Below are 25,866 nucleotides of genomic sequence, written 5' to 3' on the forward strand. Positions count from 1 at the left end.
ACGATGCCAAAACCACACAATTCCTAAAGTGGCATGGGTCAGAAAGAGAAGCTGTTGAAATGAACTTTGTTCAGCCGGGTACCTGGACATTTCGGTTGAGGCTGATAGCAGGGTAATAGACGCCCTCCAGCCCTTCGAACGCGACGGGACCCTGCTGCTCATCGTTGATGAGGAAGATGACGATCCTGCGCGTGAAGTCAAGCAGCACTCCGATCGTGGCTCCTTTACTGATGCCGCCGTCCGTCCTGCGCCATCACAACATCATCATCATCACAGACAGACATGTGTCTAGCTATTCCATGGCTGCTCTGCTTCAGCAGTAACTATACTTAAACTATAATAGTCGATATGCCGATATATTGGTATTGGCCTTGATATAGATAAATAAATTAAGATAATTCAAAAAAATTATCTTAATTTGTATGCACCAGCATAAAAGTCAAGAAGATAGCAGCGTATTTAGCCTGACCGTGGTGTGTTTGCAGATACATTTCAAAGCCGATACCGATATTGTGCCGATATGCATCCCTAGTATGTGCCTTTAATGTGGGGACATGGTTCATTACGGGGTCAATAGAATTGGAAAAGTGCAACAAAATGGCCCAAAAAGCATAATTTTTGACGTGTTTTCATTTACTTTGAACATTAATGCAAGTTTCTTTCTCTTCTTCTGTATTTGGTGTTTACTGCCCCCTGGATTAGAGTATGGGTACTGCCATTCATGACTGCCTTTTTCTCACTCACTGTTCCACAACGCGACAAATACACACGTGGTGACTTTATTTCTTTACCTGTTAGTGTGCGAGTTGTTGTGCATGAACCAGGACCTGTTGTTGTCCACGTACATGGCCCAGGCCTTGTCGTCCTTCCCCAGCATCACCTCCTTCATGACGTCACCCCGGGCGATGCCAAACGCCGGGTCGGGGTGGTTGTCGTAGCGGTCGACGGTCATCTCCCAGTAATGCACGCCGCGGGAGAAGGACGAGTTCCCCATGACCACCCTGTCATCGTAGCTGTTGCACGTCACCGTCAGGTTGTCGTTGGAGAAGATGATGTCCGGGTGAGCGGAGGCCGGGTCAAAGGTGAACCAAGCAACTGCGCAGAGGACAGTTTCACATACGTTTGTTGTGGCATCAACACGATCTCAAACACGACGGCTGCAAACATGGATGACGTTCGGAGGTCGTATGAGGTGAAATGTCACTGTAAAGGTTTCTAAACAAGGAGAATTACTATCGCTCTAATATTGTCATGAGATTAACATTCCTTAGTTCAGGACTATAAAGCTTCATCCTATCAATCTCAATCTTATTTCTATCACATCTGTGTCAGACAGGCTGCAAATAAAAGTCGGCGTTCGTTTTCGCCTGCTTGGAGCACCAGATGGGCGGTGTTTACGACACGCGGATAAATCAGTCCACTCTGAGTTTAATATATGAGCGCAATATAATCATAACAACTCAGTATCATCTGAATCATACCAGGACAAAGTCTCTCGACGATAACGCACGGCTGTGGACTTTCTTTTAAAGCTGCACTAATTCAATATTACTACAATTTAAATGTGGCCCCCCCAAGTGACAGGAACTTGGCGGATGAACATAGACCATATAAAAAAATCTTCTTCCAGCTTTCCAGTTGAGGACAAACCCAGAAGTAAGAATAAAGTGGATGGGGTGAGTCTATGGGAGCTAATGTTCTTAATCACTACTAGTTTTAATAGAGGAAAATATGTGACACAAAAAGTGGATACCCGTGTGATTGACAGCTGGTATCATCCAATGGGAGCCTGGTTGACGGCGCCATCAGTGAATTTCTGCTTGTAAACGTCACTGTTTTCAGAAATATAACCTGCCACCTTCAGGCAGATGTGATCAAACTCCCTCTCTAAACTCTCTTTTATCCCAATTTATGACAGCACTCCAAGCAGGTTCAGTCAAACGTGAACAATAACTTTGCAACCTGTTTAACTCGGCGTTGGAAATACATAGTATAGTACAACCAATCTTAAGTCTATATAGAGAAATGTGGGAGTTTATCAGGCGGGTGTTTGCACTATACATGGTCTCCACTGGACTTGGCTTTTACTGATGTCGCTATATGTGCGGTAAATTTCCATTACACAGCTTTATTTCCCCAAGGAAATAAAACACAGTTGTTTATTGGAAGCCAGTGGCGAGCATTTAATAAGTGGAGGCCACAGAGCAGCAAAGTGCCCGCCTGCTGGCGTGAAGGTGAGGACTGCACTGATGAAACAGGCCACAGGACCGGGAGGGGGATCAGACGGGAAACAGTCAGCAGTGAGAGCCGTCCATACCTGAGCCTATAGACTGAATATCGCATGGAGGGAGTCCAGCTGAAATGTGACATGACAGAGGAGGAGGGAAAAGGGGGGAAAAGGGAGGAAGAAGAGGAGGAGGAGGAGAGCGAAGTAAAGCGTTGAAGCAGAGGGGTCAGGAGGGGAGGCAGAGAGGGGAAAAGGCAAGTTTGGTCAGGGAAGCTGGAGAAAAAAAACAAACAAACCAGGGAAGACTTGAAAAGCAAGGAAACAAAAAGACAAAATAAAACACTCTTCCTTCTTCTCAATGAAAAATAAAACCCGACAAACATTCAAGCGCAGTCTGGTCTCGGTGAACAGTGTCAGCACTCTGCAAAATTGAAGGGTTAGATCGCCGAGTGCAGCCGGGAACAGCTGCTCAGGTGACAAGACCGTCTGGACCTTTCAGGTTCACTGGCTAACGACAAGCTTCCACTGTCGATGCAGAGCGACATTTAACTAATGAGAAGGCAAAGCACATGGGTGGATTATACACAAACCCCGCTGTTACTGCGTGTACCTGGTTGAAAAGCACAAACGCTCTTAAATAGAATTTAAATCTATGTTCAGGAAAGCTTTTACTGGTATTAGTTTCATGTTAGAGGAAAAATAAAATGAGACGAAGAAGACTGATGGCCACCGTGTCCTTAAAATCCCCTTTAATGCAAAGAGTGCATCATGATTTTGATTTATTCTTCTTAAGATCTCAGTCAGGACTTTATCTGTTATATGTGGCTCCAGGAAGAAAAGCCAAGACTCTCGTCTGTGTTTCTCATCAAGTGACAACATCCAGAAGTCACTTTGATTCGATTACACTGTGCTGTGATAAAAAAAAATATACCTGCCAGATGTTTACAATCATGATCCTAAAATCAGATTTTATGTGTGTTTTTTTTTATTCATCTCCCCACAAATCAATCAGGGTTTATTGTGGCATTAAAATCAATGACTCGAGCAAAACCTTGTGAAACAACATGTGGCAGGTATAACTTTTAAAAAAAATTTCATTCATATGAAAACACAATGCTTTAATGTTGGTATTTTCTAAGACACGGTGTGCTGGTAAAGAAGCTTTAGAAAGAGTACAGACTTCACACAGACTTGAGTCTTGGCTCTTTTTCAAGTCTAACTTCACAGGGATGAACAAATGTATCCTTTAAACACGGTGTCACCTTAGATCAAATGTATAAATACAAGAATTCTGCATTAAAAGGTCCAGTGTGTCGGGATGAGTGACATCTGATGGTGAGAATGCAGATTGCACGACTCCTCAGCTCACTTCACATACCACAAAGAGTTTGTGTAGTACGTCTGTTCGGGTTTTCCAGTTTGAAAAATAAATAAATTATGTTCCCATGTAGAGGGAAATAGACGATAAATTTAGGCACAGATGAGTGACAACTGGTATCGTCCAATTTCAAAAACTAGGCAGCTCTGGCCATTTGTATATAGTCTTTATTCTAATACTAAACAATTTTCTTCACTAATATAAACTAGAGTTGTTCCGATTCCAGTATCGGAAATGCCTCCGATACTGCCGAAAATGTGGGCATCGGTATCGGCTCGTACTGGAGTCCATGCACCGATCCGATACCACGTAATTTATTAGAGCTCCGTTAGCGCTGACACGGTTGTTCTTGTTCTGCGCTGTTTTAGAGGTGTGAAGAAGAACTCTTCACCATGCACCTGTAGACAAGGAGCTAACGTTAGCTCATCATGTCGGCGAGTTAGCTCTGTTAGCGCTGTTAGCTGCGCTAGCTCCGCAGTCAAACTGGCCCGTTCATTAAACGAAAAGAGCAGCGCTACAACTAACTAGCGTACCTGTGTCCTGCGTATGTATGCCTCTGTTTTTAAAGTGTAGCGTTACTTCAGAGACTCATTTTAACAATCCGGAGTCATGTAAAAATTATGTCACGCGCGTCCTTTCCCGCTCAGTCGTCATGGAAACATGAAGCTCTGCCAGTGCTGCGGTGTTTGGACCAGAGTCAAAACAAACGTATAAGCTGAAAAACGGAAAAAACATATCACTGGTATCGGTATCGGTACTCTGTATCGGCCGATACCCACAGCACAAGTATCGGAATCGGTATCGGGAGGGAAAAAATGGTATTGGAAAATCTCTAATATAAACATACGTGTGTAGTATGTTAAATTTATGGCACTAAACCCCTCCTAAATATTACACACTGGACCTTTAAGAGAGTCTTTTGCCCTTATCGATGTGTGTAACATACTCTCAGACGTCTGCATGATCAGCGTCTTGCTGTACTGGCCCACTCCGCTGGCGTTGAAGGCCTTCACCCTGGACTTGTACGTGCTGTTAAAGTGAAGCCCGTCCACTGTGCAGATGGTCTCCGTCCCCACGTATACTTCCTGTCAAGACAAAGTGCTTCTTGTTAACCTGGCGGATACATGGCGTGCGTAATCATGACATCCCGCTCGAGTACCGTGCGGATTTCGGTTGGTGAGTGCGAAACAGCGAGAGTATGAGTCCGTACAACTGAGCGTGGGAGACGCAGCCCACGCTGGAGTATAAATAGACGCGGGGGGGACACAACTCGCCAAGCTCAGCGTGGCACTGCGTTGGCGCGCACCAGTGAGTCAGAGAGTAGAGGAGAAAGAGAAAACTTCCCTTTAAAAATCTGAAGCGTAGTTTTTTTTTGTCTGGCAAAGCACAGACATTTAAGAGACGCACAACACTTTTGACCGTTTGCAACACAAAATATCTGCAGTGAATCGAAGTCAAACTGCAAGCTGCAACACAATTTTGGCACCAACTGCCTACCAATTAGCAGGGAGTGGATACAGTGGGTGAATCTGTTGGCAGGCTGAATCTAAATGATCACCCTCTTATGGCACACTTGTAATTAAGACCGAGCGGAGGGAGCTCAAGACATTCGTAGAGAATCGAACGGGGTGAGATTGCGCTCGCGGACAGCTGGGTTCATCTCGTGAGGGCCACAGCCCGCTTTTCCTAAATTTAAAACACAGGACGCCTCCGACGAACAGCTGCTCCAAGACCGGAGGAGCAACTGGCGTCCCAGTTCAGCCTCTTCACAAACCACCACAGTCCGTCCACTGCAGGGTCAACTATTTACAGCACAAAACCTAAAAGTGCTCAGAGAACACAGCTTCATGTGTCTGGATGACGCCGAGCTTCATTCTAGATTATTTTTGCATGAAAATTCATTTGAAATGAAGAAAATACTCGCATTTAAGAAGCTTAAACATTTGGAAAACTTGTTTTAATCATGAAAAAAAGCTTCAAAGTTGTCGATGAATTTAGTAATTGATTAATAATCGATGAATTGTTTCAGCCCTAATTATGTTTACTGCATCTAACTTTATTTTATTTATTTAAATTTAATTAACATATCTCTATTGTACTGCACTCATTTTTAGGTCTGTTTGTCATTGCAGTTTATATATATTTTCTAATTTGTGGTTTTCTTATTTGATAATTTACACATTTACAGTTCACAAACGGAGTCATGTGACGTCTATAAAGTGTGATATGAAGACTCGAGCGACACCCTACATCAGAACCACTGTAGAGTTTGGAGGAAGTTGCCGGTGTAGAGGTCGGACACGGATACGCTCTGCCTTTGTACTGATGGAAACGTTCAGGACGGATAAGTTGTCATGATAACAAAACCGGGGGGGGCTCAGTGTACACAGAGCTGGGGAGGGTCTGATGAGGATCGATTACAGGGTGGGGCACGAACGCTTCTTTGATCCCGGATCACACTTCCTGCGGGATCGTCGCCGGGCCAGCAGCTGCACCACGGAGCTTTTTCTCCTGATGGTGTGTCACTCAGTGCCTCACTACAGCGTGTCACATGACCAGCGCGGCGCGGCCGTCACACATCGACTCCGGGGAGTTCACAGTGACAAAGCGCCGCTTTCACATCCCCACCCGGCAGAGCTGGTGTCTTCCCCGGCACTGAATGAACAAGTCTTTGTTGAGACAGGACGGGGACTGGGGTGTATTGCTCTGTAAAGGTGAATTATGACTCCAACTGGGCCACTTTTTTGCCTCGCAAATGTAAATCTAAATGCAAATCCAACAAAAGTTCCCAGTGCGGAGTAGCATGTACCTGCAGAGGGGAACTTACCCTGAACGGTCCCCCGTTTCCGTCGTCCAGCTCCAGGATGTATCCTTCCACGGCGATGGTGGAGAGCGGTGGCTGTTTCCATGACAACGTCGCACTGTTGTTCTGAGTGCAGCACTCCTCCAGCTGGAGCATCGGGGCAGCTGGGACTGGAGGAGGGGAAATCAGGCCAGATTACACACATACACACAGAATGTTTCCATACAAAGTCAAGTGGTCCTGCGGATTATCGTCCTTGTCCCAGTACTGAAGCACCTTTCTGCTCGAGCGTCATTTAGACTTCCTACTTTCCACAAAATTAAGAATATCAAAATCTTTAAGCTGACAGAGCATACGTTCGGTCTCCTCGCTTTGAATTTTAAATGTTCCCTCCCCCTCTGCCTCTCAGGTGTCTCCACCTGTCCATCTCCTCCTCCCCTTTACCTTTCATCTGGACAAAGTCCAGCTGGTGGATGGTCTGCAGGAGGGGCCCGCTGTCCAGGGTGAGGTCGAAGTCGCTGGTCATCCTCGGGGTGAGGGTCCCCTTCCCCCACTGGCCCTCCGTCATGTGGACCCTCCGGATCAAAGCGTCGGAGATCTGAGAGGAGCACAAGAGGACAAACTGATCAAAGGCTGAACTGATAACCCGGGAAATACCAGAGGAGCACAGACGTCTCGTCTTATCAGAGCGTAAACAAATTTCTCTACTTATCTCAAAATATACATACTTTATTTTATATAGAAATTCTTAAAACGGAGTTACAAAGTACTTCACGAACGAGGGAATAATTCTTTTCTTATTAGCCGGTGTAATTTCTTCCATTTCTATTTTTCTTATTTGTTGCACAGGGTTAGGGTTACACAGGTTCACTGTGTATAATGACAATAAAGCTCATTCTATTCATTATTCTATTCTAAAAACAAATACATTAGAGACACTGTATGTAAGGCCAACCATAACAAATTATACAAAAATAAAAGAATGCTAACACCTTTTTTTTTTGCTTATTTTAACCATAAAAGGGCCAGAAAATGTCCTGTGAGTTTCAACATCTGGCAGTTATTCACAATTTACTGCATGTTAAAATAGTGTATTAACACATTTAAAATGGTTTTATTGAGGAAAGTACACATGAACACCAGATTTTGGGTGTTTGAACAGTATAAAACATATTTAGCATAAAATTTGTTTGAGTTTTTGTCTCAGTGTCCAAAAACAGGCCAAGAAATGACTTTCAGTCTTGAGTTTCAGAGTTTAAAACTCTGTTCCCCTTTTTATTTAATACAATTAAATTATGATTGGGAAAATGAACTTTCATTCATTGAATTAAGATTCAATTCAGCTGAAATGTCTTTAGAAACAACATAGTCTTGAGTTGCCTCTCACCTGGAGAAAGCCGCTGGGGTCGTTCTCCTTGATGACCTCCAGACAGTATTCCATCAGCCCCGTGGTCTGACGCAGCTTCACCGTGCAGTGGGAGATCTGATCTCGAACCACCTGGAGCGGAAACAAGTGGAAACAAGCCGAGAGATTGAGAAGTGACAGTGAAGTCCGACACGCACACACACAAAAAAGGAATATTGTAATGACAATAATTATTAAACCCTAAAATAATCACTGAACCAATTAAACCAGGAAAAATTCACATTCAAAAGTTAAAATGGCAGAACTTTAATTGAATGAAACACAACTGATTAATTAGCGAGGAAAATATTTATTTATTCCAACTCCTATCACATGACTTTTTTTTACAGTGTTTTGTAATATATACATTTTAATGCAAGGTCTCACGTATATTTTAATTAGCATTAATTATATGCTTAAGTATTTAATGTGTTTTACGGCAGGCGCAATATTCATTTTTCTTTTTTTTTCTCCTGTGTTATTTATGTCGTAATTAATAATATTATATTTATATAATAATATAATTATATGTCTTTTGTATGCAGCATTTGTCTGAGAAACACTTCCCTGCGTGAAGTTATTTGGACACAGTTGATGAGATAGCGTAAGATAAGGCAAGATAAGATAAGGCAGTCTTTTATTTAAAGACATTTTTACAAAAAAGTAACGACGGTGAACAGAGATAATATATTGATTTTATTGATTAGTAAATTTACTGCTGCAGCGCTGACGTTAATCATCATCAGCAAGGAGCAGAAATGCAGCCGGAGTATCAATACTGCGGCGATGCAGAGGAGCGCTGAAAGAAAGAGAGAGATGAGGGTGAATGAGGTGGAGGTGATGAATGAAGGAGTGAAGGAAAGGCAGATTAGAAAGCGAGATGGTAGTGGAAGCGGCAGAAAACGTGTGTGTAGAGGCCGGAGGCCCGATCACGAAGATTAAACAAGGCTGTTAATGACAATCACGTCGACAACGAAATTGTCAACGTGATTGATTAAGTAATTTTTCCTCTTGAGACTTCATGGCCACTGATTGAGTGAAGGGGGGAAAAATGGAGGGAGACTGATTTCGCCAGTGACGTGAACGGAAAGAAAGTGACATTTTGTTTTTTTACACTCAGGACGTGTGAACAGTCGTCGCAGCGTTACAGCCGGTTACATCAGAGGTGATGGATGAGACAGAGCCGCAATACAACGTGCTTTCGGGCTACTTAAGATACGGCGCTTCACTCCGAGTCAAAACAGGTCGCAGTTTTGGACATTCAGGATGAAATGTGAACAAAAGAGAAGAGAAAACAAACAAACAAACGCATATAATGTCAGTGATAACATCGACTTCATACTGAACTGAAACAAGGAGACAAGACATGACAAGACAAGGCGAGAATCCAGCTTGAAGCACTGCGCTGATCAGCTGTCTCCAGTGTTCACAGACATTTTCAACACCTCATTGGAGACATGTCACGTGCCAGCCTGCTTCAAGACCTCGACAATAATCCCTGTTCCCAAAAAGCCAAGGACCACAGGACTCAATGACTACAGACCCGTCGCCCTGACCTCTGTGGTTATGAAGTCCTTTGAGCGTCTTGTGCTTTCACACCTGAAAGCCATCACCAACCCCCTCCTGGACCCACTGCAGTTTGCCTACAGAGCCAACAGGTCTGTAGACGATGCAATTAATCTGGCCCTCCACCACATCCTCCAGCACCTGGACTCTGCAGGAACCTACGCCAGGATCCTGTTTGTGGATTTCAGCTCTGCCTTCAACACCATCATCCCGGCTCTGCTCCAGGAGAAGCTCTCCCAGCTGAGCGTGCCTGACTCCATCTGCAGGTGGATCACTGACTTCCTGTCTGACAGGAAGCAGCATGTGAAGCTGGGAAAACATGTCTCCGACTCACAGGTCATCAGCACCGGATCCCCCCAGGGCTGCGTTCTTTCTCCTCTGCTCTTCTCCCTGTACACAAACAGTTGCACCTCCAGTCACCAGTCTGTCAAGCTCCTGAAGTTCGCGGACGACACCACCCTCATCGGACTCATCTCTGATGGTGACGAGTCCGCCTACAGGTGGGAGGTTGACCAGCTGGTCACTTGGTGCAACCGAAACAACCTAGAGCTCAACGCTCTAAAGACAGTGGAGATGGTCGTGGACTTCAGGAAGAACTCAGCCTCACCTGCACCCATCAACCTCTGTCACTCCACAGTTGACACTGTGGATTCCTTTCGCTTCCTGGGAACTATCATCACCCAGGACCTCAAGTGGGAGCTGAACATCAGCTCTCTCATCAAAAAAGCCCAGCAGAGGATGTACTTCCTGCGGCAGCTGAAGAAATTCAACCTGCCAAAGACAATGATGGTGCACTTCTACTCCTCCATCATTGAGTCCATCCTCACCTCCTCCATCACCATCTGGTACGCTGCTGCCACGGCCAAGGACAAGGGCAGACTGCAGCGTGTCATTCGGTCTGCAGAGAAGGTGATCGGCTGCAATCTTCCATCTCTCCAGGACCTGTTCGCCTCCAGAACTCTGAGGCGTGCAGGAAAGATTATGGCTGATCCCTCCCACCCCGGACAGAAACTCTTTGAGTCACTCCCCTCTGGCAGGAGGCTGCGGTCCATCAGGACCAGAACCTCACGCCACAAGAACAGTTTTTTCCCGTCTGCTACTAGCCTTATCAACAAGGCCCGGAGACCCCCCCCGACACTCTGACTCCTCACACTCCTCCTCTGCCTCTACATGTCACATTATCATTACATCCTTTTTATGCGTTATATTAACGTCATTACTGTGTTCATTACTGTGAACTTTGCACTTTGCACTGTTACTCACTTCTGCCCAGTCATACTGCTCTTTACTGCTCTTTCTGCAGTGCTCTTTTTCATCTTTAAAAACATTTATATACTGTGTATATATACGTTTACTGTTCACTTTAGAAAATTTTGAATGCTTGTTATGCGCCAATGACACCAGAACAAATTCCTTGTATGTGCAAATCGTACTTGGCAATAAAGCTCTTCTGATTCTGATTCTGATTCTGAGAAGGGATGAACAAAGAAAAGAAAATCAGAAGAAAATAAAGGGGAAAGATGAGAAGAAAAGAGATGAGAAGAAAAGCAAAGAGATGAGAAGAAAAGAGACAAGATAAGATGAAATTAGATGAGAAGAAAATGGAGACAAGAAGAAAAGCAAAGAAAAGAGACGAGAGTAAGAGACAAGATGAGAAGAAAAGAGATGAGATAAGAAAAGCAAAGAGACAAGATGAGAAGAAAAGAAAAGAGATGAGAAGAAAAGAGACAAGATAAGATGAAATTAGAAGAAAAGAAAAGAGATGAGATAAGAAGAAAATCAAAGATGAGAAGAAAAGAAATAAAAGAAATATAATAAATACCATGAAATAAATAAAGCACAAAGACGCATTTCAGATCAATAAATATCAGTGCATTCACACCAAACAGAGTCCAGATTATAGAGCTGTGGCCGCAGGTGTCACACAATCCCATCATGCAACACTCCGAAACCAAAACAACGCCATTTTGGCAGGAAGCCACGCTGTTCAGAGACACCAGGCAACATATGGCAGAGTGTGTCAGCCAACCTGTCTCTTCATTGGCTGTTTTCATAGGAAAAAACACAGTCGGGGACAAACAAACGGGAGGACATCAGGACAAGATCCTGAGAGACAGCACAGATGGATCACTGCCATTAAAAAAAAAAAATCATAATAATATAATATCGTGTTCATTTTAAGCTTTTCTTTCCAAATATTCCACGCATTTGGGACAAAAGACCCTTTATTGTCTCACGCAGACCTCGCCACCAGAACAAAGGCAATAAAAGATGTGATTATTGATTATCATGGTACACTGTATCTCCCCGTGTCTGACCACACAGGAGGACACAGTCACACAATTATCTGCTTTGGTTTGACATTTGATTCATGAGACTTGGGAGATTCCCTCATCACGCTGACACGGCTGATGTCACACACACACACACACACACTCACTCTTGTGCAACCCTAACCTTAACCTAAACCTAAAGTCTCAGAAAGCCCTTAAAATTTGTGAGAACCAGACAAAATGTCCTCACTTTCCCAAAATGTCCTCACTCCCTGTGGTTTGAATGTTCTTTCAATCTTTTGGTCCTCACGAAGACATACAAGGACATACACACACGTTCTTGTGCAGCGTTCACAGTGAAGACCCTCATAGACATAATATTCCCTAGCCCTTACCCAAAACTGAACCTTAACCTCATTCTAACCATAACTACAACTTCAAGCCTCAAGAAGCCTTTTAAATGTGTCAGAACCAAACAAAACGCCCTCACTCTTGATGTTTTTCAGTCCTCACAAAGACGCCCATAAAAGACACACACACACACACACACACACAAATGCTGGTTTTGCATTCTTTGTGTGGACACTCTAAGACATAATACATTCCCTAGCACCTAACCTTAACCATCACAACAAACCTAACCCAAACTTAATTCTAACCCCAACTCTAAAACCAGGTCTTAAAGTCTCTTCTATCCATTTTAAGACTTGGTCGGCCTACCCTAACCAGGCTTTATCCCTAACCTAAACCATAACCAGTTAACCCTAACTATAGCTAACCACAATTCAAATATTAGCCTCCTCATTACGACCAGGTTTTGGTCACCATGAGGACTACTAGTCCTGACAAGTTCAATGTTAATGCCAGAAAAAAGGTAGCAAATACAAGTACACACACACACACGCGCGCACACACAATGGTGCCGGACCAATAGTTGCTAGGTAACAGAAACTTCAGTGCTGCTGTCTGAGTGGCTCCAAGCCTGAATGGAGAGGAGAATCCTTTTGAGAAGCAGCCACAGAAACACGAAGACGACTTTGTGATGATGTCTGCAGTCGGAGCGCATTAGCATGCAACAGGTGTAGCATCCGCGCAGACACCACACACACACACACACGTCCGTACCTTCACAGCTGACTGTGTTTGAATGAGTGACACTTTTTTCCAAATAGAGTCGACCACGGATGTAAATAGTCATGCACTAACCCTGACAGTCATTAAAGGCCCAGTCGGTGAGAAATAGGTAGCGACACCTAGTGGTCGGGTAGTTTTGGCTACTGTAGAAACGGTGGCACAAGATGGCTGCCTATGTAAAGCTGGGCCCTTGCCTAAAGTATATACTGTAAAAAAACACTTATTTAGCAGCCATTAAACACCAAAACATAATTATGTGTAGAAGGAATACTTCACCGATTAGCGTTTAGCTAAAATAGGGGTAGTATTTGAAAAAATTGTGCTTCCCAACCTCAGAAATATCTTCTTTCTTTTCTTTGTTACGTGCCCACCAGTGACACTTGGTTCCAGGCTTGAAACTGCAACACTAACTCCCAGAATGTAAACAGTGTCCGCCATCTTTGCTAACAGTTACGCTAACAGGAAGTGTCACTGTTGGGCATGTAACAAAGAAAAGAATGAAGATATTTCTCAACGGCTGATTAATCAATGCACATGTTATGCTATTTATAGTCTCTGTATATACTGATGTACATTGAATTTCTTATATTTATTTATATAAAGTTGATGCAAAAATCATTGAAACTGAAATATTACGTCATACAACAGATAAATTACAAATATTCTTAGTGTTTGTACTTCCTCCACCTTACCAGAATCTTTTCACATGTTCTCGTGCACAAACGTGCGTCATGTGATCACATCACATGTTCACTTCTGCACAGTCTGTGTGTTGAATGGATGAATGTGCTGATTAGCTTGTCATAATACAACCTTTTTAGCTTTCCTCTTTGTTGGACTGAGTGTATAAAAATAAATCTGTCACATTAAAACATGTAAAGACGACTTAAACAACCGCAACTCAAAATATGAGATCAGAGGAGCCTGTTGCCATGGCAATGGAGTTGCCTAGGGGAAGTTACGCAGCTTCAATTATGGACATATCTGGAAAAAAAAAATATTGCTGGAAGTTTGGATTAAAAAAAAAAAATACAAGGGAATGGGAAAGAGCAGAGTGCTGTTGTTATCAATTAATCAATTGTTATTTATACAGCACTTTTCATACAAATGTAACACAAATTATAGAATGATAGATAGAATAGATTATACATGTAAAGGAAACACTGGTCTCACTGGTCTGTAAATGAGAAAACATCTGAGGTAGAATTATAGATATATAAATATATCACAATAAAGTTTATCAACAAAATAAATGTACAAATAAAAGTCCTAAAAATAAATCTGATTTACTTGATTGAAAATAAATTTTAAAGCTGTCAGACTGCAACGAACGATTTAAGTATTTGTTTGGTCCATGAAATGTTGAAAAATGTTGATTGTTGTTTCTCAAACCTGGAAACGACGACGTTCTCAAATATATTATATTGTCCACAAAACAAAATGTTGAAGTTTTAGTGATTTCTTTGTTATATGAAGCCCAGAAAATATTCAAATTTAAGGAGCTGGAAAATCAGAGAAAAAACACTCAAACTCATTAATCGATGATCAAGATAGTTGACGATTAATTTAGTAAGCGATTAACAATTGATTAATCGAATAATGGTCGCATTCTGATCCTCTTTGAAACCTAAACCTAACCTCAGCCCAACCTAACCTAACCTAACCTAACCCAAATGATGACAGATGCCGGGAAATTTTACTTGACGTGTTAACTGTGAAGGATTAATGCTTTATTCAAACCTTAAAAAAAAAACATGGCATATACTTAATACTTAATCTGACCTTGGACACGTTTCAACAAACTGCAGAAATGAGTGAAGGTGCAGTTTTTTAGTTGTGAACCACGAGAGACTCAGTTTATTCCACACGTGCTCTTATATGCCGTGAAAGGGAAATTAAAGCCGAGTCTGCAGAAAAAAAATCCCTTTTCGTTACTGAGAAGGAATCCTACTTTTTGACCTGTCTGCACAAATGAGTGAAATACTCGTAAAGCTTCGGTCTATTCCGACTTCAGCAACTTAAATGAACCAAAGATTAAAATAATAATAACACTTCTAATAATTTTATTTACATAGCACTTTACAAGCTTATATCTGAAATGCAAAATAGGAATAGGGCGTGCCCTGAATTAACTAAAAATTGAGAAAATTGGACATCAAGCAGCACTGAAGCCCATAAATAATATGCAAATATAGATAACAGAGAAGTAACTTTTTAAAATAATCAAATAAAAGTAGAAGGTAAAAGTTTAGAATGAATATGACACATTTATAGAAAACTTGTGTAAATTGTACAAAAAACAGCAACAAAAATAACTATAAAATTGATTTAGTCAAACGGTTTGTCGGTCAAGCTAATCAGGAAGTTAGAATAAATCGAAGAGCCACCAGGGGGCGACACTGCTGGCTGCAAAAAGAACTTCTAATTCTCACTTGATTTATAACTTCAAAAAACATTTTCCTGAGTAGCTAATGGTCTCCAGAGCTACTTTCAGTTCTTATTTGATGGGACACAATGTCAATTTTGTAAATTATGATAAAAACCCAGCAAATATTAGTGTGAGCGTGAATTTCGGCTTTTCAGAACATCAAATTGTAAATCTGGAGGATTCATAATGTGAGTTCAGGTTCAGTTTACCACGTGGATAAAACACTATAAAAGTAAAATAACAAATAAAACTTTAAAATATACATGGAAGTTTTAACTCCCCGGTAAATGGAACTAAACAAGTATAATAGTTTCCATAAAAAATCAAGGTAAAACACATTTAGAAGTGATGAAAAACACGATAATTAAGGATCTTAATTATCTTAAGGATAATTAAATAGAAGTAGAAAAAACAAGTTTAAAATGAATATGAATGTTAATATAAAACTCAGGTAAATTGTACAAAACAACTATACAATTGACTTGGTCTTCCAGTTTGTCAGTCATGCTAATCAGAAAAGTCACAATATATTGAAGAGCCACCGGGGGCGACAACCCTGGCTGTAAAAAGAACTTAGTTTGAATGGCTGTCGATGGGAAAATGAGTCTAATTCTCACTTGATTTATAACATCAATAAACATTTTCCTGAGTAGTTCATGGTCTTAAGAGCTACTTATTCACTATATTCACTGTAAATTATGGTAAAACATGGCAAGTATTAGAGTGATTGACAGCTAGTATCATTCAAGTAGAAACTGTAACATAATTATCAACTTTTTTTAAGGAGATTTCCCTGCAGCTCTTGGATGATTTGGTCTACATTTCTCTGGCTGGAGGCCAAACCATCCCTGCTGTGTCACATCCAGACTCCTGCAGTGGCCTGGCATGACTCCAGGTGGTCTGTCACCGCCTGTTACGCAATCCTACTCACTGCCTGTCCTCCACACGCAGCTGGAATTACAATCTCTACAATTTAAACAGGGTAAAATGGGGGGAATCTGAAGTCCGGGCGCAGGCAGGGAACATGTTTTCATCTGGCTTTTTTAGATTCGACACGCACTGCGGCAGCTCCTTTCAACATTCCGGTCATCGTTGCTGTAAATCAGCATCAGGCTATGATGTCAAATCTGTCAACGACAGTCGCTTCTGCCAGATGAACAAGCAGATAGTGCAGCGTCGGGGAGATTCAGGGACTGTGGTGCAACTCGGTTCACAAACTCATTAAAACATGTCACGATTCTCAGTGTGCGAAGGAAAAACAAATATCACAATGTCTCCACCCTCACACAACTTACTCAGTTAAGGAGTATTTTCAAAATTGGGTTACTCATTTAAATGGCTACAAGTGTGCTCATGCATCATAGTGTTTTACTCGCTTTTGGGGGGTTCAAGGAATGAGTTGTTTCTTTAGGCACAGAAAGTTGTTAGGGCTAAGAAAACATTTGGATTTGGAAGAAAAACTATTTTTAAGAAACGTTTTAAAAGGAGATTTTACGCTAGCTCAGCGGTAGAACGAGTCATCTTTCAACTCAAAGGTTGTGGGTGCGATTCTTGGCTCCGTTAGTCAACATGCCAATGTAGGAATACTTCACCGATTAGCATTTAGCTTTGTGTTACTGGAATATAGGTAGTATTTTTGAAAAATTGTGCTCGCTAACCTTAGTTTCTTCATTCTTTTTTTTTGTTACGTGCCCACCAGTGTCACTTAGCAAAGCTAATTCCGCACTTTTTAGACCCACTCGTAGGGGGACGGGACCTCATTCCCAGAATGTAAACAGTGTCCGCCATCTTTGCTAACAGTTACGCTAACGGGACCAAGTGTCACTGGTGGGCACAAATAAAAGAAGGAAGATATTTCTTGACCCAGGCGAAACTGAGGTTAGGAAGCACAATTTTTCAAAAATACTACCCATATTCCACTAATACAAAGCTAAATGCTAATCGGTGAAGTGTTCCTACATTGGCATGTTGACTAACGGAGCCAGGAATCGCACCCACAACCTTTGAGTTGAAAGACGACCGCTCTACCACTGAGCGAGCATAAAATCTCCTTTTAAAACATTTTTGAGACACTGAGATACAAGACACTATAGCTTCATAGACTATAATTCAGGGGCTTTCACATTAAAAATAGTCAATATAGAAGCTGTGAAGAGATTTATGTCAACAAAAATATTGAAGCACCAGCAGGCATCAATCAAATCAGCCCCGGTTATTAAAAAAGGGGAACAACATTGGATCTGCTGCACATATTATTCTGTGAGCGTCTTCTCTCTGTTTCTGTTGTGACTGTGTTGGGGCCACTGCGGCACTTTTGGCCTCGCAAAAACCCTGTGGTAGGAGACGGCCGTCACAGCAGCACAGGCTGCTCTACAGTCCAGTCAGGACCCCACCTTTAAATCTGTTAACAGCCTGACATTACAGAGGTGCAGGAGGACGATTTAATGAGGGAAAAGTTGAGGAGGAGATAAGGATTCAAGAGATGTGAGGAGTGATGGCGACAGATAGAGGAGGAGATGAGGAAAGGAGGTTAAGGACAGGGAGGATGGGTGGAGGGGGGAGATACATGAGGAACGAGGGTCTGGAAGAGTAAATCAAACGACAGGATCAAAGGGAGATGATTTAAGAGAACCCTTTCTCCTCCGTGCTCTACGGTACAAGCTGCAGTGACGATGAGGGAACGTGGCAACTGACACTTAGCTGTCACCGCCTGCACGGCACTGACGCATTTATACACTGAGGCCAACAACGAGCAAATGCAACAGGGTGGAAGTCCTGCATGTAATCATGATGGGGACAGTGTTTTCTGACTTATATATATGTGTGTGTGCACGTCCAAAAACATACAAACCTATCTTTGAGAGGACATTTTGTCTGGGATCTACAACTTTAAAGGGCTTTTTCAGGGTTAAGATTTGGTTTAGATTTGAGTTAGGGTTAGACACTTGTGATGGTTAACAAATTGGTAACAAATTGAAATACTTGGAAATTAAACATTTCAAATGTAGAGGATGTAACTTTTTGTTACATTTTTCAATTTCTTTTTTCATTTGCATGTAGAAAATTAAGGCCCGTGAAGGCACCATACATGGGTAGATTATAGGAATATACAAGAGCGAAAATATATAATGTTTATATAAATGAACATTATTTTAGAACATCATAGAACATTTTAGAAGAGGAAATTTTCCATCATTAGTTTCTTCGGATAGTTCTTTGCCCGGCAAAGGGTAAAGGTTAAGGTCAGGCACTGGAGAGTGCATTAAGAACAAGGTTGTTCTTATGTGAGGACATTTCGTCTTAAGTTTTAAGGCCTTTCTGAGACTTGGTTATGTGGTTACGGTTAGAATTAAGTTGAGGTTAAGGTAAGAGGCAAGGCTGTAGAGTATAGAGTGTCCTCACTGCGAACACTTCACTGGAGCTTTAATATTGCATGCTAATCTTCCCACCGCAGCAATAAAACACTGTTGCTAGGTGAATTAACATTAAGAATTAAACTATGAGACGTATGATTTTTGAATGTTGGAAAATAAAAGACACCGAGGGGAGCTGGGATCTGCACTTAACAGGGGGGACAGTAAAATAACTGTAACTGTAATACAGGAAATAAAAAAGCACTTTAGTGTTGCTGTAATCATTATGGGGGGCTCAGATGAAATCGTCTCCAAAATCCTCCATGATACATCAAAGGACGGCACTGGGAGAGGTGATTTATCACGATCAGGTTTATGGATTGACAAAGATTGGTTTCTGTTCAAGTTCAAGTGCATGTTTCAGGCACCAACACCTGAGACCTTACAGTCTCCTGCTAACCCAAGGTCTTATATGTGGCTGTTTTGCTGCCAGGAGAGAAGAGATGTTCTCTGTAGCAAAACTTTGACCTAATAAAACAATCACAATGACGGATGATCCTTTAAACAAGTTTAAAACCTTTGTAAGTGGATTTCTGAATCATAAAGTGGGACAAATAGCTGCACGGAAGACACAAAACCAGCTGAAATAACTTAACATTTCCTGCCAGCATGAGATTAGGTATACGAGGGCCATGATCCTGTAAACCACAGGTGTCAAACTCAAGGCCCGCGGCCTGGATGTGGCCCATGGATAATATGTTATGTCCAGAAAATGACTTTGGTAGAAGTTGAAGCCACTTTTTGATAATATTACTAAAGTAAAAGTCTTAAAGCATATGACATTTACTGTACTTCAGTAGCAAATGTCATTTTTGGCAGCCCGTGGAAAGGGAACTTGACTTGTAACCAGAGGGTCGCTGGTTCAAATCCCCACCCGGCCAAAAAAAGGGCTGGGGTACCCCTGAGCAAGGTACCCAACCCCCAATGCTCCCCGGGCGCTACTCAGTGTGGCAGCCCACTGCTCCTAATTCTAGGATGGGTCAAAATGCAGAGGAATACTTTCCCTAAGGGGATTAATAAAAACTAACTTTAACTTTTCTGATATAAAATGTACTTAAGTTTTAGAAGTAAAGGTATTAAAAAAGGTAGGAAGTCAGGGTTGAGCAGTTCATCAAGACAAAGCGCAATAACTCTTTGTCTTCTGATTTTATTTGGGAGCAATGAAGATAGTTAGAGGGCTTTTATCTTAATATATCAACTAAAAAATGATTGCAAATAATTGGCAAAGATACACATGATCACCGTTCTACTGGAATACAGCAAGGAAATCAGGGTCAGGACATTATTTTACTGTTGATTTTACTGGAAAATCATTCATAGATTTCAACAATATTTACCACTCTTCTACATTTTATGTTCTTTTGTGAGCAGCTGATCTGTATCTAACTTTGAATCATCCAATGTTGATACTCCACGGGGAAATCGGTATTCATTGCAGTTCACTAATATCCTAACATGGCACCTCTTTCATTTCAAATATGGTCTCTGGTTGTTTTCTTTATTTAAAAGTATAGTAGTAAGTAAGTATAGTAAGAATTTTACATATCTGTGATTTTCTTTTCATAATGACTAGAATTAGAATTAATCTTATTTGCACACACACACCAATTAGTGAATTTGACCCCTGCATTTCACTGTGCACAGGAGCAGTGGGCAGCAATGGAGGTTGGGGACTTTGGCACCCCAGCCCTTGACATGTCCCGGGAATTGAACCAGCAACCAGGTGCCACAGTTCCTGTTGCCCAAGTGCTATACATGCTTATATAAAGTTAAAAGAAACAGTTAAAAATAATGATGAAATATTCTGTATTAATGTCTTCTACCTCCATGTTGGGATTAGGCTCCAAAATGTAGTGGGTTCCTCCATCGGCTCTAACGCCTCGCTGAACATGAGGATTTGGGTTGGACCTTGTGTTTGTGCGTGTTCCACAGAAACACGGGCTGTGAGTGGCAGCGAGGCTGAAGGAGCTTTTGTAACTCCGACCGTGACAAAGCGCCATAAAACAACCTTCCGCCTCTGCTGCGTCTGCACACAAACGCGCCGGTCAGTCCTCCTGATGAAGTGACTCATGTGATGAAGGACTACTTCTCGCCTCCACAGCCTGAAAACAAGCTCCGCGTGTCGCCATGGCGACCAGGAGCGGAGAAGAGAGCTTCAGTGGAGTTGCCATGTCAGCTGCAGCAGCAAACTGATTTCATGTTGTTGTTGTTGTGTTGTTTTTTTTAATGGCTTTTATCATTATGTTAGGCTTTGTGTGACTGCATCAGCGGGATTAATCAGTGCACCTCGTTAGTTACATAATTGGACACGTAGAAAAATGCACGGCTGGCATTTCAGTTTCACGCAACAATCAGCTCTGAATATGCAAATAAAGATGCAACATCTGGGAAACACACACACACACACACACACACACACACATGCACAAAAGAAGGGACTAAGATTATGGTCAGGACCGGAGCAGATCCGGATCAGTTACAGCTGTGTGATGACCTTGTCCACTGAGCCACATGCTAATGAATCAGAAAAGCTTCCCACTGACTCTCAGTTACTGGAGGTGCACTTCAGAGCAACCCCAGTGACTCCGCCTCCTCCTCCCCATTCTAGATTACATTCTGGTTATTTAATGTATACACTGTACAGTTTACTCTATTTTTAATAATCTTAATAGTCAATATATTCTCGACTGTACATCCTTGATGTGAAAATGCATGTTTATTATTCGTTACTTTACTGTCTTTGCTGCTGTAAAAATGCAAATTTCTCCACTAATAAAGGATTATCTTATCTACTGCAGCTGATATGAACTGATCTCCTCCAGGAGCAGATGATAAATTAAGATGAAAAGCAGAGTAGCACAGATTCATATAACGGAGTGTTTGTAAATTACACACCATCCGGTGGTGATTGCTGGTCTTTGAAACAGGGGGAAGCTCATTTCAGGTGCAGTTATTTATACATACATTCTTACGTAACGCTTGCAAACGCGCTAATTATGTAAAACAAAAATGCTACCACGGCGTTTTTATTTACAGTGGATATGTACAAATGAAAAAGGCTCCGCTGTCGTGTATGTTTCTGCAATGCTGTCGAAAAACGGGCTCCGCCTTTCAGACAGTTCCTCCAATCATCATGCAGAGGCCCAGCGTCAGTGCCCGCCCACTACTCCATTGACTCCCAGAGAAGCTGAGCTTCCGCGGAAGTGACGGTTTCGCCGCATTTGTCCAATCACCGCAGTGAAAAAAAACTATTCTGTGTCATCATATTTAGAACAGGTGGTTTTAATGCGGAGGCTGCTACGGGAATACGGAAATCATGTAAGGCGATCCATCTAATCGCGTTCTAGCGCACAATTAGTATAGAAATGTAAACACAACATATTTGACTTTGACATTTCCGAGGAAGCCGAGCTTCTCTCGCTGTCTTAACGCAATCACCACTCACCAAACATCCAGCAACAAGGCTCCTCACAAAAAAAAGAATCAGCATATATCACCTGTTTTATATTCCCTCCAGTGGCTCCCTATTAATTTTAGATTTCAATCTCCTCTCACTTTATGAGCCGGGGCCATAAATTGAGGTCCTCATGCAAAGGCCGTCTAAACATCCACCGATCCAGCTTCAGGACGAGGAATGATTTCATGATTTTTCCTTGATTTTTTTCCGTTCCTTCTTGCTTTATTTCGATTGATTTTTACTTAAAAGACACATTCACACGTGTGATTTCACAGATTCTTCAATAGACTGAATCTGCTGTTTGTTTTGAACTATATTTAAAGGTGCAGTATGTAAAATTTTGGTGAAATTTAAGACAGAATAATTAGACATGTCTTTTTTATGAGCTTACAATCACCTACTTTTATTTTTATTGTTGTTGTTTTTCATTAGCCCAGCTAACCGAAGGCTACAATACTTGGAAGATAAAGGTGAGGAACCTTCAGCTGCAACATGAAGTATCGCCAGTTATTATTCTATTGTTGTTTTATAAAAGCATTTTTCAGCCTTATTTTGAAATGTGTTTTTCTTGCATTAAGATTCAGCGAGTGACACACGGAGCCTCCCATGTGTTGGCCAACAGACGGGACCGGATCTGAGCTGAGCTGCAGCAAAAATCCTCCCTCTTGGAGGGTCTTCTGTGTCTCTGCCCGCCATTAAACACCAATCTATCATGAACAGCCCTCCTTCATTAATGACACAGATTTGACATGAAAACGCAGCATTTTCAAAACCACACGTGCCCAAACAAACTAGACTAATCTATTATCTGCAGTGTAGAAGTGAGTTATTTATAATCCATGCTCTCAAAGAATCTGCACATCCACATCTACATATTCCACATGAGGCGGAAGTCAAAGAAAAACAAGAGAACATGTCCGTAATTGCACATATACAGTATGTACTGTATGAGTCTGTGAGCCGTGTTTCTCAAACCACCTACACGTGTGAAACCTTGATTCTACAGACCGCCCAAGCGTGAAATTGGATGCTGTACGGCACAAATGTGTCTCTCCCTCCTCCCCCGTCAACCCCATCTCTCCTTCAATGTGCTGTTGCTGATGGTTCACAATAAAAAAGTCTCTGGAATCGTTTTTTTTTTTTATCATCAAATGTCGTTTTTAAGAGGCCACTTACTTTTAGCTTGTGCTCGTGCTCTTTGTTTACTTGGGACAGCAGCTGGGCCTTGCGCCGGTTCAGCGCGTCGATGAGGGCGTCGCACTGGGCCACCAAACACGCCTCGAACTCCACGCCGTTCTCCTGCAGAGGAAACACACACAGACGCGGGAAAATCAAGACATAATCATACAAATAAAAGCAGAAAATGAACCCTGAAACATAGAAACGTTGTGATTTTGAGTCACGTTTGCTTTCAGAGCTTGACTTAACAATCTCTTTGAATTCATTTGGATAATTATCCCAGCGGATGCTGTAAAACCCTTAAATGAAGTATTCAAAGGATTCTTCCGTTTGTGACGCGTCATGTGTCGTCCGTCAGAGAGGTGGGAGGGTGAAATCAACATCAGCACCATTGCATGACTGATTCCCGTACAGTTACACCACCACACTCGGCTCATTTTCACACATCCCAAACTTCCACCTCCTCGCTTCCTCTCCAAAGTTCTCTCCACCGTTTCCCGCCCTCGTGTCTCCGAGACTTTCCCTCGAACGTCATCGAACACTGTGACAAAGTTATTTAAAATCCCACCTTCCTCCTCAAATCCGCCGATTAGTTTGACTGAAGCTTTGTCTCCTCAACCAAATATAAATATATACGTGATCGCACAGAATGTGAATGAAGGAACAAAATCCCACACTCTCCAAAGACAGAAACCTGCAGTTAGAAAAATAGTCTCCTGTTGCTATGGCGATGCATCGCTTTCACTGAATGAGACTGAATGTCTCTACTGTCCTTGCGTGACTAATGCACTGTCCACAGGCGGCTCGCTAATATGTGTTCTTCAACGGCTGGTGCCAGAGATTTATTGTATTCCAACAGCATCATTTTGGATTAATTTTACACAAAATAAGTCAATGAGCACTAAATATGAGGCTTATATGTCCACTGTGTTACATTTAAGAGAATTTAATTGAATGTACTAGCCTTTGAGTTTTTTAAGGCAAGGGCCTTGGATTATATAGGGTGACGTCAGCTTTCTACAGCAGACAAACCAGCCACAGTTTCACACTTTAAGTAGTTAGAGTGGGAGAGATGTCAAAGAGTGTTTATGTCCTTTCTGGTATGTAAAGGCCACCGTAGTTCCCTGATGCACTGAGGAAAGGTCCTGCGTTCGTTAGCCACTCTCAATATCAACATAAAGATCATTATTTTAATATCACGATGGAATATTGTGATATAATATCTCTACTGTTTTTTACTTACTGGCCCCTGCTAACCAAACTAGACACTCAGTGGCCCCCAGGTCATTTAAGTTTCAAACCCCTGCTCTAACTAACAACAACTCAACAAAGCCAGGGATTTAAAAAACAAAATGTTCACAGTGACACTATTTTAGCAGGGTTTGTACACAGACAGGCGGCGATGACTTCACGTGTCAGTGTCGGTGCGAGTACCTGGATGTGCTGGACCATGTTTCTCAGCTGGACCAGGAACTCCTTGGCCTCAGTGGCTCGGTCTGACAGGCCGTTGAGGGCCTGGGACAGCTGACCCTGCAAAGAACAAAGAGAGGAGGTCATGGAGTTAAATGACGGCTTTGTACTTGTATATAAAAACATTCCGCTCCTTTACATACAATACATATATACATATATATATATATATATATATATATATATATATATATATATATATATATATATATACATATATGAAATCATGAATTGCAACAAATACATCCGGGACCCTTTCATATTCATGTCAATGTTATTTAATTGTAGCAATAGTGAAATAAAAACTGCACAAACATACATTTCTTAAAACAGTTCCACGTTGTATGGACTTATGCTATTTTCTTTTCCTAGGAAACAATAAAAAAAACATGTCAGCGTTAACTTTTTCCCAACTTCCTGCTCATAACTACCTTCAGAATCCTTTTTCCTGTGTCACCTGATGAACATGTAGGGTGAGAGGGCGGGGCATTTATTTAGAGACGATCATTTACACTTGCATTAAAATTAAATTAAAGAGGTCATAGCCCGGAAGTGCCAATTAACGCTGCGTTTTTGTGTGTATCTGCGTCATTAACTCGTTTATGAAGCCCTAAATGTCCATAACAATCAGTTCAGCCACTGCTGAGAGCGCAGGGTTTGATTGTTTTCCTGAGCTCTACGAAGCGGAACGGCACTTCCGTTGACTAATAACGTCACTTGCGAATTTCACCACCTCTAAACAGCAGCACCTGCTAGTCCGGGCACATCCGGTGACGTACTTTCAACCGTAGGAGAAGAAGAAGTAGTCTCGTTGTAGCTGCTGAGCTCCGTACAACCGAGACGCCCAGCAGCTACAACGAGAGTAGTTCTTCTTCTTCTTCTTCTTCTACAGTTGAGAGTAGCAATATAAAGCAGGACACAGCACCAAACTTCACCTAAATGAAGGAGCAGTGGCAACAATACGTATATTACAATTTTTACAAACCGTAAAACTGTCTTTGTGTGCTTGTTTTGTCTTTAGTGTTAGCGATAGCCGGCTACAGGCTAAGCTACACGCTACGCTCGTGTTGCATTTGCATGTGTGTTTATCATCTCGGTAACCACAACGTTATCCAAGCTACAAGCGTCCTGCA

At 41.9% G+C, this 25,866-nt stretch overlaps 1 protein-coding gene across 5 annotated transcripts in view; it reads right to left on the reverse strand.

Moving 5' to 3' along the window:
• Nucleotides 1-25,866, reverse strand: part of trim9 (tripartite motif containing 9) — a 41,515-nt gene that overhangs the window by 1,149 nt on the left and 14,500 nt on the right. Inside the window, exons 2-10 of one of the 5 annotated variants that reach the window (XM_044047422.1) lie at nucleotides 24,698-24,793; nucleotides 23,261-23,383; nucleotides 7,796-7,906; nucleotides 6,853-7,006; nucleotides 6,433-6,578; nucleotides 4,552-4,690; nucleotides 2,318-2,356; nucleotides 792-1,095; nucleotides 83-245 (exon numbers count right to left, since the gene is read on the reverse strand). In XM_044047422.1, coding sequence (XP_043903357.1) covers nucleotides 83-245; nucleotides 792-1,095; nucleotides 2,318-2,356; nucleotides 4,552-4,690; nucleotides 6,433-6,578; nucleotides 6,853-7,006; nucleotides 7,796-7,906; nucleotides 23,261-23,383; nucleotides 24,698-24,793 — 1,275 coding nt within the window. Of the gene's footprint in view, nucleotides 1-82; nucleotides 252-791; nucleotides 1,096-2,317; nucleotides 2,357-2,378; nucleotides 2,501-4,551; nucleotides 4,691-6,432; nucleotides 6,579-6,852; nucleotides 7,007-7,795; nucleotides 7,907-23,260; nucleotides 23,384-24,697; nucleotides 24,794-25,866 lie in introns of those variants that run through there. The other 4 variants (XM_044047421.1, XM_044047424.1, XM_044047423.1 and 1 more) reach the window with 4 other exon arrangements.

Source organism: Solea senegalensis, linkage group LG16, assembly GCF_019176455.1.
Source record: "Solea senegalensis isolate Sse05_10M linkage group LG16, IFAPA_SoseM_1, whole genome shotgun sequence".
Classification (NCBI taxonomy): domain Eukaryota; kingdom Metazoa; phylum Chordata; class Actinopteri; order Pleuronectiformes; family Soleidae; genus Solea; species Solea senegalensis.